The sequence below is a fragment of the Ascaphus truei genome, chromosome 8 (assembly GCF_040206685.1).
Source record: "Ascaphus truei isolate aAscTru1 chromosome 8, aAscTru1.hap1, whole genome shotgun sequence".
NCBI classification, from domain to species: Eukaryota; Metazoa; Chordata; class Amphibia; order Anura; family Ascaphidae; genus Ascaphus; species Ascaphus truei.
This window is the reverse complement of record NC_134490.1, coordinates 79,133,933-79,151,976: the sequence shown is the minus strand read 5'-3', so window position 1 is coordinate 79,151,976 and position 18,044 is coordinate 79,133,933. Positions and strand designations below refer to the sequence as shown.

The 18,044-nt window shown below is 38.2% G+C and overlaps 1 protein-coding gene across 14 annotated transcripts in view; it reads right to left on the bottom strand.

Annotated features, from left to right (window-relative positions):
- Positions 1–18,044, bottom strand: part of PLCE1 (phospholipase C epsilon 1) — a 296,951-nt gene that overhangs the window by 34,414 nt on the left and 244,493 nt on the right. For 8 of the 14 annotated variants that reach the window (XM_075612802.1, XM_075612803.1, XM_075612801.1 and 5 more), the window contains 15 exons: positions 16,013–16,210; positions 13,748–13,865; positions 12,972–13,134; positions 12,372–12,494; positions 11,996–12,138; positions 10,979–11,217; positions 10,415–10,476; positions 10,169–10,334; positions 9,298–9,405; positions 8,002–8,118; positions 7,763–7,921; positions 3,415–3,544; positions 1,767–1,808; positions 280–404; positions 27–144 (listed from right to left, as the gene is read on the bottom strand). In XM_075612802.1, coding sequence (XP_075468917.1) covers positions 27–144; positions 280–404; positions 1,767–1,808; positions 3,415–3,544; positions 7,763–7,921; positions 8,002–8,118; positions 9,298–9,405; positions 10,169–10,334; positions 10,415–10,476; positions 10,979–11,217; positions 11,996–12,138; positions 12,372–12,494; positions 12,972–13,134; positions 13,748–13,865; positions 16,013–16,210 — 2,011 coding nt within the window. The remainder of the gene's footprint in view (positions 1–26; positions 145–279; positions 405–1,766; positions 1,809–3,414; positions 3,545–7,762; positions 7,922–8,001; positions 8,119–9,297; positions 9,406–10,168; positions 10,335–10,414; positions 10,477–10,978; positions 11,218–11,995; positions 12,139–12,371; positions 12,495–12,971; positions 13,135–13,747; positions 13,866–16,012; positions 16,211–18,044) is intronic. The other 6 variants (XM_075612808.1, XM_075612804.1, XM_075612810.1 and 3 more) reach the window with 6 other exon arrangements.

The following is an 18,044-nucleotide window of genomic DNA, read 5'->3' as shown; positions in this document are numbered from 1 at the left end:
ATAAAGACAAGATATCTCGTACTTACCAGGAAATTTTACCGCTTGGCAATAGATGATCAGGTCGGAAAGCTCTGGCGCGATTTGCCTGCTCTCTTTTTTGTTTTGTGGAAGATAAAATTCTTCATCCAATTCCATGTCGTAAACCTATCACACAGTTACAATGTTGTTCTTTTTAAAATAAAATATAGTGAAAAGAAGTTATGCATCCATTATATAACAAGTCACTCACACTTGCTGGAGCGCTGTTAAAATTAATAAAAGAAAGTGAAAATTCGCTACCTTTCCTTTGTTGCTAATATTACTGTTGTCAGTCTTCTTGATTCTCTTGGGAGCCTCCTCATTATATTCGAATTGCAGTTTCTCGCTGCAGGATTTATTTTCAGGTCGGTCATCAAGAATATTATCTGTAATTAGCCGGTTTTCAGGTGAACAGAACATCCAAAACTTTTTTAGCTTCTAGGTTTATAAAATCACTGCAATTGAGGCTTGTTTCCATACATACCACAAATATAACAACACGTTTTAGGTACTATTTATCAAAAGCCTTTCAGCTGCAAAAGTGGTGCAATTTGATTGCACCAAACTTATAAAAGCAAAAAAATCCCATTGGTTTCAATGGAGACATAATTCCTCGATAAATCTGGTGCGTTATTTCTGCCCCAGTTGTGCAGCTGGGAGACTTTGATAAACAGGGCACCTGCCCTCTGCGTATTAGAGTGAATACCAATGGTTATACATTTACTAAGCAGTGCTAAGCGAGAATATACCTTATGACCTAATAAGGTGCCGTATAGCAGGGGTGCGCAATCTTTTCAGCCTGCGTCCCACCACCTGCTTTCCTCCCTTGATCACGTCCCCGTCCCCCCCCCTCCCAACTTGGCTCCGGCGTCAAATGATGCCATGGGTCACAGCATTTCACGCCGGGTTGCCATGGTGACATATCACCCGAAGCCAAGGTAATTTACAGAGGCCGTGCGCAGTCCCCCGGCAATTAATTCAAATGCCTTCAGGGAAGCGCGGGGCCTCTGTAACCGCTGCCCCCCCCCCCCCCCCCGAAAATCTCATGCCCCCCAGTTTGAGCACCACTGTACATAGAATAGCACTGCTTTGTAAATCTGGGTGAATACACTAACCCACAAAATCCCAAGGCTTTGTTATTTCTATTCTAAAAGGGCCACTAGCAGAACACCGACTTCTCTTCTCGTGGCTACTTGCGTTCATTTAGAGTACTCTTTCCGTTAATATGGCCATCTTATTTTAGTACCTTTACTAATAAGATTCATTGTATGAAATAAATGTCGGACGCATTGATTATTGATGCTCCTCTTCAATTCAATTATGAAATATAACAGCTCTCTTGTTCTTGGTAAAACAAAACGCAAACATTGCAAATAAACACATGGCTCCAATGTGAACTCGGGGACTAGAAAACAATTCAATACACACCAGTAAATCAATTGTTGGCATTATCTTGGATGCAGTGCTAATTGCCCTGGTTTAGATATGTATGCTTGTTTGTGCCTTTATCATACGTAGACTGTATTTATAACGTATGTACCAAAGTATAAAGGAGTGCCAAGCTGACTCTGTACTGAAGAATCATAATATGAAATATTAATATTAAAATGATATTAGATGCAAGCAAGACATACGCATGCATACAAAGGAGTGATATAATGACACTACTATTAAGCTGTGAGCTTAATTAACAGGAGATGAAGTGCATAAATCCGTGCAGTTACAATATCCATTCAAATGGCCTTTACCTTCCTGGCTGTTAGGAGCAGGGGAAGCATTAAGGACATCAGCTACAGGAAAAGAGTTAAAAGAGCAGTCAGAGAAGGAAGGGATGTAAAACAGTCCATGCAAATCATTGTGAAGCATTCATTTGTTATTTTAGGCGACAGGTGAGTGTTAAAGCAGTTACATGACATTAATAGCACCAATCCCCCCAGAGATCTATAGTTTAATTCATACAATGTTGGTATCCTGACCCCGAGCATGACGTGCTCCCCTTTAATTTTTTTTAAAATGTTTTTTTTTCTAGTGTTAGAAACATGATTTTGCTCTCTTTTCTTGAGGTTTGGAATAGTAACCTTTACACTGCTCTGGGCTCTAGAGAGAGCTTCATTTGAACCTCCCGGAAGCATAATATTTCCAATGCTTATACCTCGTGAACAAAGCATCAGCCTTTACGAAGAAAAGCTTCGGAAATGGCAAGAAGAGATCTTTTAAAGTAAAAAAGAAAATCCAAAGAAAGCAATTTTCTTTCTATCAGCACGGACTGCTGCTTCACGTTTTTAGAAATAAGATCACAAACTAATATTAGTGGAAATAAAAGCTGCAAAACATGCATTGCAATTAGTTTTTAAACTTGTGGCAAGAAGCATATGTTTGTTAGCAATGATTTATTACTGTAATTAAAGTTTGTTTACTCAATCTAAAAATGTACTGCATGACTTCACACTACCTACCCTCTAATAATTTATTCATTAGAGGAACAACAGTCACGGTTATTATTAAGCTCTCCAATAATTTTCATTATTGATTCCCATAATCCATCCGTCGTACCCTCCAACCCTAGTATTTATGGCAGGAATAGATGGAATCGACATGACGGTTCTGTCAGGTATGGAAAACGCTGAACATCTTAATAGTGTGACTTCATTTATGGCACAAGACGTATCAGAGAGAGCATTGGAGTTGAATTACTAATTTTCCTGGCTGCTACTCCTCCTGGCACAACACAAAGCTGTCATGCTACCCCTCCCTCCCCCCATTTATTTTTCACTCACGAGTGCTATTGCCACGTGGGTGTCAAATGCAAAGACTAGGGATCCAAGTCAGCGCCCAAGAGAGAGACCATTATTTGTATAATAATATATCCTCAAACAGGCTCCACCTGCTGTTTAGTGTTCACTCACTAGAATGATTAATACATAGAAAATAAAGTAAACCATTCACCTTACTAGTGACATACAGTATAGAGATATACAATTGTATGTATTAGACTGGAGAGAAAGAAAATGCTTGGAATGAGAACCAAAGTAGCTTTTTCTGCAAAGTGGTCGCACAGAAGTCATCAGCTAGTCACCTCAATACATTTAAAAATGATCATTTACAAGGACAACAGTGCACAGAGGTATGAACAAGCAGGTTATAACAACATTAATAGCAACATTACTGGTTTCTTCTTTATAAACAACAGAATACTCAATTACCCAGATAACAGGCTTCATGGTGCAGTTGTAGCAACGCCGACTTGTTGGTGTGATTCATTTTTTTATTCAAAACGAACTTTGTTTTCCACAGTCAACTTCCAATTCTAAAGCCTTATTTCTAAATATGAACTCATCTTGGGTAACCAAGAGAACATTTGTATATTACAAAATGGTCCTAAATAGATTTACTTACCATCTGAGAGAGACTCATAGTCATAATCATACTCGTCTTCTTCCTCGTCTTCTTCCTCATTGTTAGTGCTAGTGTTGACTACAGGAGTACCATTGCTGGCTTGTGCTTGCATGTATGCAAGTTGATGAGCCTAGAAGAATTTAATACAGTACTGTTTTAGTATCAGCTGATTAAACATGTTAAAACACCATTTAACAGTTCTACTATATATCTAAAAATCTATCTACAATTGATCTACTGTAATAATAAGTGGTTGAAGTGTCTTAAATTATTGTACCTGAACAAAAGTCTACATTTATTAAACATTGTCCTCTATTTTAGAAAGATAAAAGCAATATTTATTGCAAATTACAAAAAGTACTACCCCTAGCACCATTTTACTTTGACCATTTATAATGACCAGTCTATAAGATAAGGCATAACAATAAATGTAATACCCAATAATAGTCTATGGGCTAGATTCACAAAAGGTCGATACTGCTGCATTAAAATATGGCATTTAAAAATAAATGGGATTTATCACCATATTAATTATTATTTATTCATAAATAGATTTGAGATATTCATTCTCATTTGCATACACGTAAATTGTGTGAACTCTGCATTAAACAATTAAAGAACAAAGTAAACTCCTAGAAATCTGTGTTAATCAGCGCTAGTGGTGCAAATACAGGGTTTGTGGGTGGTGGTGGTGGTGGAGAGTACTTAAGATTCAAGTGAAAGGGAATCCATTGCCAATATACCGCTCTTCTATTGGGGTTAGCGACTACCAGGACCTTCACCAAGGTGTTGGTTACACTACTCGCTGAGCTCAGGAAAGAAGAAATCCAGATTTATCCCTACCCAGACGATCTACTAATAAAATCTCAGCAAAAAGACCTGCTGATAGAAGGTGATTGCGACTGCGTTTCTGTAACGGCATGAGTGGATAATAAACACCCAAGAGTCATTACATTTCCTCCCAGTTGCTAACTTGGGTCGTGTTCCACAATAAACAAGAACGGGTCTATTTACACCACAGCCTTACGGAGACCCTGCGCTCTTAAATAAAATGACGGGGGTGTACGCAAGGCCTCAGGTCTCTTACTTTCTCTCCAGTGGCTTGTGGCGACGCATCACCATGACAACACAAGAAACACAATACACAATACAGACCGGCGCCTTAGAGTCCAAATAGTGGGATATATTACAGTCCAATGAATGGTTGGAGATATCCAATAGATGATAATCTAGTCCAGTAGACATCAGATTCCCCAGCAAGAACAATGATGTGATATGCAGGGAAGACAAGAGAACAAGATCATAGTGTACCAAAATATGGTTAAAACATATAACACATAGACAGACAAGCATGTGTTATATGTTTTAACCATATTTTGGTACACTATGATCTTGTTCTCTTGTCTTCCCTGAATATCACATCATTGTTCTTGCTGAGGAATCTGATGTCTACTGGACTAGATTATCATCTATTGGATATCTCCAACCATTCATTGGACTGTAATATATCCCACTATTTGGACTCTAAGGCGCCGGTCTGTATTGTGTTTCTTGTGTTTCACTAACTGTGTTTGGGTTAGTTTTTCCTGGCAGCCTTGCCTATTTTATTTAACTATAACAATTTTTATCACGGTATTGTTAATAGATATTGTACTTCACTATTGTCGTATTATTAATTTTTAGCGCTATATACACCAACCTTTTTCTAGTTACCATGACAACAGTCAAATGGCAACCCGTTGCCATGGCAACATGACGTCAAAAACGTTTGCGCACCCCTGTCCTAGAGCAACCTTCCAGCGAATATGCAAGAACTACACCCGGTTAAGAGAGCCGTTTTTTTTTAAAGAACCATATTCAGGGAGCAAATACAAGAACAGAATCCTACAACCAGACTAGAGTGAAATACGTTGTGAATCAAGGAGAGACCAGGCGCGGAAGACTTCTGGCTCTCGCGGTGTCAATCATGCTTTGGGCGTCAATCATGCACCACCTCAAGAATATCACGGTGGTTCACATTCCCGGATGCCAGAAGATGACAGCCAATTTCTTAAGCCTAACCATCATCCATACGGGCAAGTGGGAACTGGGCTCTCAAATATTTAATCAGCTGGTACTTCGGTAGGGGCAGCCCCACATAGATCTCATGGCAACACACCGGAACAAAAAGGTGGGAAATGTCTGCTCTGGGTTCTTCCACCATTTCACAAGTCAAGCAGACTTTCGCTGGAAGTTCAAACTGGCGTACATTTTTCCACCAATCCCGGTCATAGCTAAAGTCCTGAGAAAGATAATGATAGACAAAGCAGAAGTAGTGGTAGCGATACCATCTTTCTGGCCCGAGAATTATATGGTTCCCCCATATGGTAAATGTCAGTAGATCTACCCTAGCATCTCCCAGTTTCTCAGGATCTAATGAGGCAAGGCCCAGCCCAACACACAGACGAGGAAGTTGGACCTAACAGGATGGAGGTTGAGTGGCAAATATTAAAAAAAAAAAAGATTGTTCGGACAGATTAATTAAAACATGTCAGCCAAACATCATCAACCTCATCCATCTACTATCGCATCTGGTACGGTTTCCAGGAATGGTTTAAAGAAGTGGAACTTAATTCCTTCAACCCCTCTTCTGTTGCCCTGGTAGAATTCTTACTGTCTGTTAGGTCTTACTGACCTTAGTTTAAGTTCATTAAAAGTACAGGTCGGCGTTATTCAAATTGCCAGAGAAATATAGCATTGGATAAGATTGTGATGAAATTTCTTCAGGGGATCAAACACCTAAGACCCCAAATAAAGACTACAGTATCCACATAAGTTCTTTTGCTAGTCTTCGACGCTCTGGTAGATCATTCATTCAAGTCTTAAAAACAAATTCCATTAAGATTGTTAACGTGGAAAGCAGTGTTTTTGGTGTCAGTCACAACAGCACAAAGTGTGGGAGGCAGGCTCTCTCGTGCAAGGAACCGATCCTCATATTCCACCAAGACCAGGCATTCCTAAGACCAGTGTCCCAATTCCTTCCAAAAATCATCTCATCATTCCATCTCAACCAGGACATTACTATTATATCATTCTGCCCAACTCCTGCTAACCCTAAAGAGGAGAGACTACATCATCTGGATGTACTATGGTGCCTGAGGGTGTACTTACTCAGAGTTTAACAGTTTAGAAAGTTGAATAGGCTGTTGATACTCCCAGAAGTGGGCAGCATATCTCTATGGATTACGTTATGTATCAAGATGGTCTACAACCTTAAGAACAAAGAAATCCCACAGTGAATAAAGGCCCATTCAACCAGAGCAGTCTTCACTTCATGGGCCTTCAAAGTACAAGCATCTCTGATGCAGATATGAGCTGCAGTCTTGTCCTCTTTCACACCTTTGTGAAATAATATAAATTGGACGTTCAAGCCTCAGCTGAAGCAAGCTTTGACAGAAAGGTTCGGCAAGCGATTGCAGGTGAAATAAACGGTGAATTCAAATTCTTTATTTCTTTGACTTTATTGCTCTCCCATCTTTTGAGCTTTGGTATGTCCCAAGCAGTACTTGCTGCCATGTAGTATACAGGAAAAGACAACATTTATTCAGCTTACCATAATTTTCTTTTCCAGTACTCCACTAATGGCAGTGGGTATACCATTCCCTCCCTGTAATAAACGACTCTCAATTATGATTTATAGCTATGGGAGAAACCAAAGACTATTCTGCAGGTAGAGGGAGGGTCTTATACTTATACACCGGTACCTGCAGAAGCGTTTCCTGTGCTACTGCGCAGAGGGAGGCGTTATCCCAATCTGTACCCACTGCCATTAGCGGAGTACAGGAAAAGAAAAGTACGGTAAGCTAGAATAGATTTTCTATTTTATTACAGCATCACTTGTACTATTCACTGGGTAAATAATTATTTCCCTTTTTGACTTTGCAATAAAACAGAACCGGTGTTGTGGTGCAGTGTACTAAGGATAATTCAATGGGAAATTGAAAAAACTATTTGAGAAACGTATATCTAAAGTAAATTTTTTCCTACAAATATTAAAGAAGATGAACTTATTTAAGATTTTAATGCTGTACCCATGTGGGGGGGAGGGGAGAGGGGTAAGGGGGGGAGACATTAACAGGAGCAATTTTTCTAAATCAATTGCAATAAAATTGCTATTTGTATACTTTTGATACACCCTGCTTCTTTTTCCTGATATCATGCACAAATGAAAATTAGTGTACGTTAATGTATCTACGAATCTAAATTCACACTTGTTACAACTATGGGATGTTAAACCATGTCTCTAGTAGCGCACCTATTTTAAAGTCACATTTAATCAGCAAGAAGTCAGATGATGCTGGAAACTCACCTTTTGTTTTAAAATATCCACAGGTGTTTGGTGGGCTTTGAGCTTCTTATTTTTCAGCAGTACTTTTTTTCTCAATTGCCACGGTGATGGAAGCATAGGATCATCAGAGAAGTCACTCTCCAATAAAAACTTTGTTACTAGCTTGTCACCAAAGACAGTCTAAAAAATAATAAATATGATGTTTTGTGAAAAGGACTTTAAATATTTAAAGGAAAAAAAAAAATATTAATTCACATTACCTTAAAAATGTCTGCCATTTTACGCTGTTGTGGTAGTGAACAATGGTTCTCTATGGACAGTATGATAGGCATTTCAGAGTTGATAAATGCACTACGGTCAATTGCTTCAATTACATCCTATAATAAATACAACGCAGTGACATTATTAATGTAATTTGTAACAGCGTTTTCCTTCATGTGATAAAACGATACCATATTTCTTTCAATCTTTACATTTAAAGAGGTATACTTGTGTTTCTGAAATATGGAGTGCATTCCCAAACACACATTTCCTGACGACATGGAGTTACTTATCTACAGTATGAGGGGGTAGGATTTAGGGTGAACTTTAATATTCCTGGCATTTTAACAGCGACTTGTACAGGTGCTCTCAACCTTCTGAGCACAGGCACGCCAGGAGGAAAGTTAAAGTTCTGGTGCACCTCTGCTCATCAGGCCGCACACAACCCTTCTCGCTCACACACGCACTACCCTCCTCACACGTACAAACCTACCACACTCACTCCCTTCATCCTCACCCTTATTCTCAACACACAACATTCACCTCCCATCCCCCCTTGTCACAGAGCACTCTATCTTCTCAACCACCTCTTCCCCCCCTCCATAAAGCACACAAGTTGTCTCTATCAAACACACACTACATTCATGGCGGGGAGGCTGTGATCCACCTTTCCTCTTCTTTGTGCGGGGCTGAGAGAGGAGACCGAGTAGAGGGGGGTCACGGTCTCTAAGTCTCTAGCCAGCGCTGGATGCACCAGCTGAGCAGCAGGCCGAGTGTTTTCAGCAGGAGCCGTGCCACCCTTGGCAGAGGAACAGGGCACCCTAGTTGAGACTCCCTGGACTAGGATGTACTGTATTCCTGCACATTGCGTGTTCAAATGACATAATGAGGTGGTTGGAATATTCAAACAGAAGAGCTTTTAGGTCTCTAAACAAATACTAAGCGTATGATTGGTAAGGGGAATTTAGTAAATAGGTGTATATTTAGTTGCAGGAAACCCTTTTCTTTCATAATCTGAGAAGCACACAGATATAAGCAGCTCTTGTTCAAGTTTTGTAGCTGCCAACAAACCACAACATCAAAGACATCTTTGCTTTATGACAATCTCTCAGTATGTTTAAAATAACACAGAAAAACGTGAATGTTACGCCTGAAGAAAAAGAAAATGTCTGTGTGTGAATCTGAGCTAGTTATTCATATCGCTCTGAAGAAAGCAGAACTAGACATACTTTATTTTCTGTGGCAATCTTTACAAAACAAGTCACAGATGATTCACTTTGGACTGATCCACATACCTTAAAGGGAATTTTAGTGGTTAGTGTATGTCCGTGATATATTATAGGCATGCCATCATCTCCATCCCAGCAGTCTAGTTCAACACTTCTGCAGCCTTGCAAAAGGACCTAGACAGAATTATTAGTATTATAAAATTAAAGTCACGTCTAATATCTCAAAGTTTCTTCACATTTTTTTTTTTTTCACCAATGCACGATACATGTTTTGCTGCAGAAATATATCCACAGTAAGCCCCAATGTCGTCTTCAACACTAGCATTTTGCTGGCATATTGGAACAATGTTTCCTGTGGGAAACTTTAAATTTAGCAGCATAGGTCAGGCTAACTTGTGTCAAAATAGTACTCTACGGCGACCGATTTTCTGCCCCAAAGTTTGAGTACATAAATGAAAAAAGGCAGAATGGTCCGTACTGGCTGCTTTCCAAAGTATCACATTTTCCAGCTACTTCAAAAAGTAATTGAAACATTGCAAGTTTCTCCCACAAAATAACCTTTTTGTTGAAAAGTAGTACCTGCATTTCTAATAATTTCCACCTAAAGAAACTGGGTCAACAATTATCTGAAAATATTATTATGCCAATAAAAACGCATTGAATTGGAGAAGTTCTAAGGTATATCTAGGATGTAACAACTAATTTTCATATAGCTACAGCAATGAACGTATCTGTCCACAGTGGAAAAAAATAGACGCAGGGAAGTACAGTGTTTCAGAAAAATAGTGTCCTGTTCTAGAGGCCACCGCCATCTTAACCGCAGTGTCAACTCTGCTCTACAAATAAAATGTGTTATCTCCTTGCATGTTAGCCCTTTTTATCATTGGAGGGGTTTCACGGCCTTCTGCTTATCGTTGAAGAACATTATTCTTCGTACCTGACTGTAAAGCTCTACTGAAGACTCCCCTTTTAACTGATGGCCTGTAAGATAGGTGTTGTGGGAAGATTCAATAAAATAATACGACAGGGGTAGCTGGAGTTCTTCAACGTTCACTTGAGACTCATCATTTTTTGATGCAAAATTGTCTTTATCCATTAGATACCTAAAAATATGGATAACGGTCAGTATGAGAGAACAATAAAAGAACAACAGTGTAACATGCTTAAGAAATGATGTTCTTACCTGGCAAATCCCTCAAATGACATGAGCCCCTGCTGGCGCATACTGATACTTGGTTCAAATTTCTAAAAGAAGAATAGGAAAGGTTCAAATTGTTACAGAACATTTTTTATTAATGTCACAAATAAGGTAAATACTAATTATAGTGTATTACTTTCAGCCAATAATAAATTAATTAGGGTGGTTTTAAATTTAAGAACCTTGGAGACTCATGAATCAAATCAGAAAAATATTAAGAAAGCTGTGGATGACTAGCTTGCGGGGTATTCTATTTACGTTTCATTGCCTCTCACCAAACAGGAACACACATCTTTGTGTCCGTTTTTGCTCTGGAGCTAATGTTATTAGATGAACGTCATAGGTAGGGATATGAACAGTAATGTTTGTTTATCAAGTTATTGCCTCTTAACTAATTTGTAATGCACTATAGCACATAGATAATTATGTAAAATGTTATGCTTATAAAAACAAAATGTTAAAATCAAATTGAAGCGTATAAAAGTCTCTCAGACAAAGAGTAAAACACCTGTAGATGATGACATGTTTATTATATACAAAATGTCTAACCTGGATAATGCTGAGGACTTCGTCATAGGTGTAGTGTTCACCTTGACAATTCACCAAGAAATCATTAAGCTGCTGTATTCCCATTCCAAATATGCCCAGAGAGGTGCTTTCTACGCCTGTACCATTAGTTACAATGCTGGCTGCAGCAATGGCATCAGAGATTTGCCTTTGGTTGTCAGATAACTGCTGTCTACTGCGAATGAATAATCCCAAGTCTGACACATTCCTGGTCAATAAGTCTAAAAGATAAAATGTGTGTGAAATACATTGTGTTAGTCAGTCTAAATACAACAAGTTATAAATATCATTGATTAACAATAGTGTTTCACCAGCTGCCAAACTGGTGTAAAAAAACATTAGCTGTATCTATTTAAAAAATGTATCAATTAAACAAATGCATCAATTGTAGGCTGTGATATGTTTGGTGAAACCAACTGGCGTTCTTCATATCTGAAATGATAGTGTTCAGAGCTTTTGAAATCTCACAGTCTCTTCTTCAATTATATATTTTTCAAGTATAATAATAATAATAATAATAATAAGTTCTTGTATAGCGCTGCTGTTATTTTTACGTAGCGCTTTACAGAGACATTCTGCAGGCACAGGTCCCATAGAGGTTACAATCTATGTTTTTGGAGCCTGAGGCACAGGGAGATAAAGTGACTTGCCCAAGGTCACAAGGAGCCGACATCGGGAATTGAACCAAGCTCCCCTGCTTCAAACTCAGTGCCAGTCAGTGTCTTTACTCACTGAGCCGCTCCCTCTCTTTTTCAGTACAGTGGAAGAGTCTTGTGAGGTTTTGAAAGTTCTGTATAATACAATTTCATCATAAAAGCACCATACTGTACGTAAAATAACACAGGGAAAAGGGGAATGTCTGGTAAGAAGAGCATGAAAATAAAAAAACAATGCATCAGAAACATTTCTTGCTACTGTTACGTTTTAATACACACATATTCTAATTGTCTATTTGTATTTTTAACATTTCAAGACATTAATGTAATAATCCGAACAAACCTAAATCTGGTTGAACACATGTATTAATGGTATTTTCATCAATCATCAGATTAGTGTAAAGTGGAATGGACTCTGACCCCAACCGATTGCAAGCCACCGCATACACGTCAAAGAGGTCCTTAATGTCCTTGCGGCTTCGTACACTAAGAACACAGAACAATGTTAGTTGGAGACTACGGAGTGAATTCAATATTGTTCAAGGCTGCCGTTCGGCTAGTTTTTGGCTGAGATTCCAAGTCTAGGGGAATTTTCCTCTGAAAACAGCCCAAAAGGACACTTCAAAAGATGTAGAAGTACCCCATGCATCACATCAAATTCAAATGACACACAATCCAATTGGCACTCGTAGACATTGCCAAACCATTTATAAATGTACCTGAAAGACTTGAAAAGTTCAACAAATTCAACAAAGTTCATGTTGCTATCAGAAACCATGAATGATTGAAAGCCTTTCATTCCTCCCTTCACTCGTCCATGCCAGCTAGAGCTGCTCCATGTGCTGAAAAAAGGAACATTTTATTAGCGTTTTCATTACTCCCATTTCTACTGCTGAACACATTGTGCCAATTTGTGTATTTATGGCGTACTAGTTTCCAGTTTAAAAAAAAAAAAGAACACACATTTTAATGTATTTTAATTCCTTGATTTATTAGTTACAATACAAAGCTCATTCTGACTTTTTGGCAGCACCATTAAAAAGGTGCAAGGGTAAACCATTCTACTGCCAAAAACAGCCTTAGAAAAATCTAATGATGATTTTGCTGCCTTTGCGAAACTTCTATTGATTTATAACAATAAAACCAGAAAAGTCCAAATGCATGTTACATCGTTTTTCTTTATAAAACGTTTGACCAGGAAATAATGCACTGAGAGTTACTTCTCATTTTCAAGTATGTCCTAAGGAATGGAACTATTTGAAATAACTTTTGTTATATGTAATGCTGTTAAATGAAACCGTTACTACACGTCATCGTACTTGCACTGAGGCTTGCTGGAGGTTGACAGCACAGGAGAGGAGGCTGGTCGCGTTGATGCTGATAACGCAGGTGCCAAGTTTGGAGACCCAGATGTAGACACTGAATGAGCTCTTCGAGATGGAAGTGTATTAGAAGCTGGAAAACCACTTACAATATTGTTATCTGCCAATAAACATGAAAAGTTAAACGTTGATATTGTCATGAGATTTTTTTTCGATTCTTTTTTTTTTTAAAGCGGGAAAGAATAAAATGCAATAAGTTTATCAGTTTTCTTTTAAAGCTTTCATTTTCTTAGAACAGTTAAGTAAATACATGTCAACTGTATTCTGCCCATACGGTGTTAATATTTATATTTAAAAAAAAAAAAAGAGGTTTATTTATAATTAATGACATTTGTTAAATATAGCTGTAATGCTAACCCAAACATAAATCAACATATTTATAAATGAGTTCTGTATGACTAAATTAGAAAACACAAGGACTTTAAAGCCGGTGAAAGTTAAAGCATAAACTTTTACCAAATTGTGCACTTAGTCGGTGAATCTACAGTATAAATTGGAAGCTGCAAAGAAACGATATATTTTTTGTAATCTTTAAGAATGAATGTACCCCATCTCTTGACATCTCTGCAATAAACAAGAGTAGTAGCATATACTAAGTTTGATTTTTCCCAACAATAGCAATATAGCCTTCAAAGTCAATGAATCATGTGATACTGCCGAGGAGTGTGTGGGGATGGAGTTTGAAAAAAATGCAGCAAAGTATATTTTCAGACCTTGTTCTTCTTGTTCATCGGTCTCTGGAGGGTCAGAACCACTTCTACTACGACTTTCTTTGCAACTTTTACTTTTGCGAGTTGCCATCTCATCATCAGCGGCATCTTCACTCTCACCCTGGAAATATAATTCAGATATCAGATTTCTTTTTAAGCCACCTGCAACATGTGTGTATACAGTACGTAGCTGAGGGCCACAACGTGACAGCACAAAGCTCAAGCGTAGTTCAATGACGCCGGAAAAAATAAAGAAATGTCCTCAAATTATGTCAATTACAAAACACTGAAATGTGTTGGCAAGGGAACACACTTTATAAAATAATATAAACTATGAAGTGAAATGAAAGTGTGTCACTGGCTTATAAAAACGAAAACATCAATACACTTAGACCCAGTTTCACAAAGCCCCGTTCATGTGGCAATACCTCTTGGGTTATTTATGTATGTTTTGACTAGGAGGGAAGCAGAGGGTCTCCAGAGCTAAACCATGTTGATTTCAGCTCCAGGGACCCCCTGCTTCCCGAGATACTTGCATCGGAAGCTGATGCCAGTAGCAGCCCTAGCTGGGCACAGGAAATATCTATTTAAAGGTCCTGTGGGCCAATCAGAAGCTGTGAGGTCATCCTATAGCCCAAATGACGTGGGACCTTTAAAAAGCAGTGAGATACCGGCAGCATCTTCCGATGTAAGTATCTTGGAGAGCACGGGGTCCCTGGAGCTGAAATTAGCACTGTTCGCTCCGGAAACCCCTGCTTCCCACCTGGAGGGAGACACATACAACGTTTGGAAGTCACAACATGGCACTAACCTAACGTCACATTAAGTCTAACAATGTATCTTCAAAGAACAACAGATTAAGTCACGTTTTCTCACGTAAATAAAGAGCATAACGTTAACCATAATGGATGTTAATGATAACGCTATGCAAATGTTGCGTTATCATAACATTGTATAACCACCAATGTCTGTTAAGGTTAACATGGGGGACTTAACGTTATGTCATATGTATCTAAACTTGGTGTTACACTCATCTAGAGCCTGAAATGGGTTTTGTTTTCTGGGCCTGGGTTGGTGGACCATAACACCATAGTTAGGCATGTTTTAACTAACACTGCATTATTTCCGTTTTCTCTCTTTCTCTTGACCTAAAGATGCATTTTAGGGTCTGCATAGGAGTAACAACAAGACAAAGAAAGGTTGTTGAAAGATAACGCAACATTATCCTACAATAACGTGACATTAAGCCTATGCTAATGAGATATAGTTGGGACGTGGTGTTTGTATATAACTACTGTAGCATTCAGAATACCATGTTAACACCGGGAACATAACGTCCATTTCTGTTTTAAGTAACAACCTATTATGAGCCATGAATAACGGAGCTCTGTGGATCTAGACCGTAGTTTCATATTTGCCATGCTGGTCTTGATCGAGCTGTAAAACTTCAAGCCTGAGACAAAGATTATATAAAGTGTTCTACCACTCACGGGAAAGACTACAAGCAGGAGGGGTGTATAGTTTTCTTTATATGCTGAATAAGTACCTCTACCACTACATATCTGTGGGAGAAAGCATTCTCAAATAATCCCTACATTATAACTCATGTAGACAAAAAAAAAGACAATTAATCAACTCCATGTTTCTGAACTATACATTTTCAATTATTTTGTATCCTAAGGGGAATTCAAATTCTGACCATAAGCCTGTTAGGAGGTTTGGAGTCATGGCCCCTACTGGAGGATTTAGAAGGCTTCAATACTAGGCTGCAAACTGATTTAAACTATCTGTGAGCCAGAAAGGTCTGCAAAATATTTAAAAACTATGCACTAAAGGCCTTTCTAGAGGATCCATAAAATTAAAAAAGATCTCCGATACAATCATTATGTTGGTGTGAAAAAGAAAGTGTCTACAAAACATTAATTGTGATTTCTTTAGTACACTATCTTCATTACTTTAAAAATCAAATAAATAATTCAGTCAGTGGAGAAATAACTTAAAAACAAACAAACAAACAAAAAAACAAACAAACAGTATTGATGCCTTATTCCAAAGAAACCTGGTCTGCAGTATTTTCATCTTCCTCTATAAAACCAACAATTCGACATAAAAATGTCAGCTGGTGATAAAAGCACTTATTCAAAATAATAAAATAGAATGGCAGATAAGAAATGGATATGGAACAATTTCCTAAAATGCCTTTGTAGAGGATTTGATCTATTGTTCCTCAACAAAGCACAAGAATGCTGATTGGATGAAACAACTAACAGCATAATGTTGTACCCTCGTAAGTACTTTCTTTTTTTTCTTGGCGGCACTTATTCCCAGGGTATTAGTTCTCTGGACACTTGGTTTTTCAGTGCTTTTGGTCAAGGTCCCTGTGCTTGTATTTCTTGTACTCCAACGTCTGCCTCCAAAAAGTTCGACAGCTTGCGCTAATGTTGGTCCTTCAAATCTGCTGTCCTCCTAAATAAAAAATTAAAAACATACATAATAGGGAAAATAAGACAATAAGATTACCTGATGAATATGTTATTGCAGGGGTGGCCAACTTCAGTCCGCAAGGGCCACCAACAGTGCAGGTTTACAGGATATCCCTGCTTCAGCACAGGTGGCTTAAACACCTGGCCTGTTGGTGGCCCTTGACGACTGGAGTTGGCCACCCATGTGTTATTGCTTCCTTAATTTGCCATTTTACCAGTCTGAGGTAGTGATGGGAAAGGCTTTGGTGACTGCATTTTGACCAACTTCTATTCCCTAATGGTACCTGAGGGTGGTAGACCAACAAGAAGCTCCTTTAAAAGAAAAATCTTGAGCATATCCATGTTGTCTACAAGCATTTAGTAGCAGATGTATTAAAGGTAAAAAACAGCTGGCTAATTACGCTTCTTACATCTTGCGCAGAATCTTCGTTTTACAACACCTCAAGCCTAGCAGGTTTTATTACATGGACAGTGAAGAAAAACATAAAGGGATGTAAAATGTGAATAACTATATTGTAATACTGGTAATGTCTCTACTTCCTTGTAACAACACACTCCAAATCACAACTCTATGTACAGTACAAGGGGTAACCGTCAAGTAAACTACCTTAATACATATTGATGTAGAGACTGAAAACATAAGATGAAAATGCCTCTGTGTCTAATGAGTTCAACCCGTGTTAAAGTAACAGCGTATCAGAGCCCTGGACAGAACGGTAAAAAAAAATGTATTTCTAACAGTTTATAAGTTATCTTGATCAGTCTGCGGTTATTTACATAACCAGAAGTTCAACTATGTCTTCAATAGTAACTGTAAACCACGTTAGACTTATATCTATGTAAAGAGTACATATTCCAACTGGATTTATTTACGTCTCTGGTACAATATGTGGCTCTTTAGATAAAACATGTTTCATATAAGAGCTAAGTTTGTTATCTTTGCTAGAAAAGTACTGTATATCTTTTTTGTATGCAGGCATTTCAACAAGCGATTTTACTGGAGTCACACATTTCTATAATTAAATCCCTGTGGAAATCTTTGTACTTCATACAGACTGGTTGAGAACAGTGATGACATAACAGGTTGTCAACGTTGATAATAAGCAGAAGAAAATAATTAGGCTGGCTAATCCATGAAGAATTTTTTTTATTAAATAAAATGGTGCGCGTCTCATCCCTGTATCAAATATAATTTGTGTGTGTGGCTATCAGAATGAGTTATGCTTTAAACACAGATGTGTAATAGGAACTAACAAAAAGTAACACTGCCAGGGAAGATTATGTCATCGAGACGTAAATGTGTTAATAAAACCAACGGAATCACTACTGGGACCAACACTGCGAACTGTATAACTGTATATAACTGGCTAAGTAATCAGGTAGGGGAGGAAATGGACAAGAAGAGGAAGACGCTTAGATTCTTTAAGTCAGAAGGGACGGAGACATTGTATCAGAATTATAAGGAATGTAACAAAAATGGCATAAAGCTAGCAAATAAGATCAACCAAAAAAAGGGACTTTAAGTACCTTAATAACAAAAAATTGAGAAAAGAAAACATAGGACCCTTTCAGTGCGAGATGGGCAGACAGATTATTGGAGATAAGGGAAAAGCAGAGTTATTAAACAAATTCTTTGCCTCTGTGTTTACCAGGGAAGAATCAATTTCTATTGTAGTGTCGCAGGAGGAAGCCACAACCTCCATACCAACCCATTACATTTAATATTCAAGGACTCCATTTCCACAGGCTCAGTACCACAAGATTGGCGTAAAGCAGATGTGGTGCCTATATTTAAAAAGGGAGCTAGATCACAACTG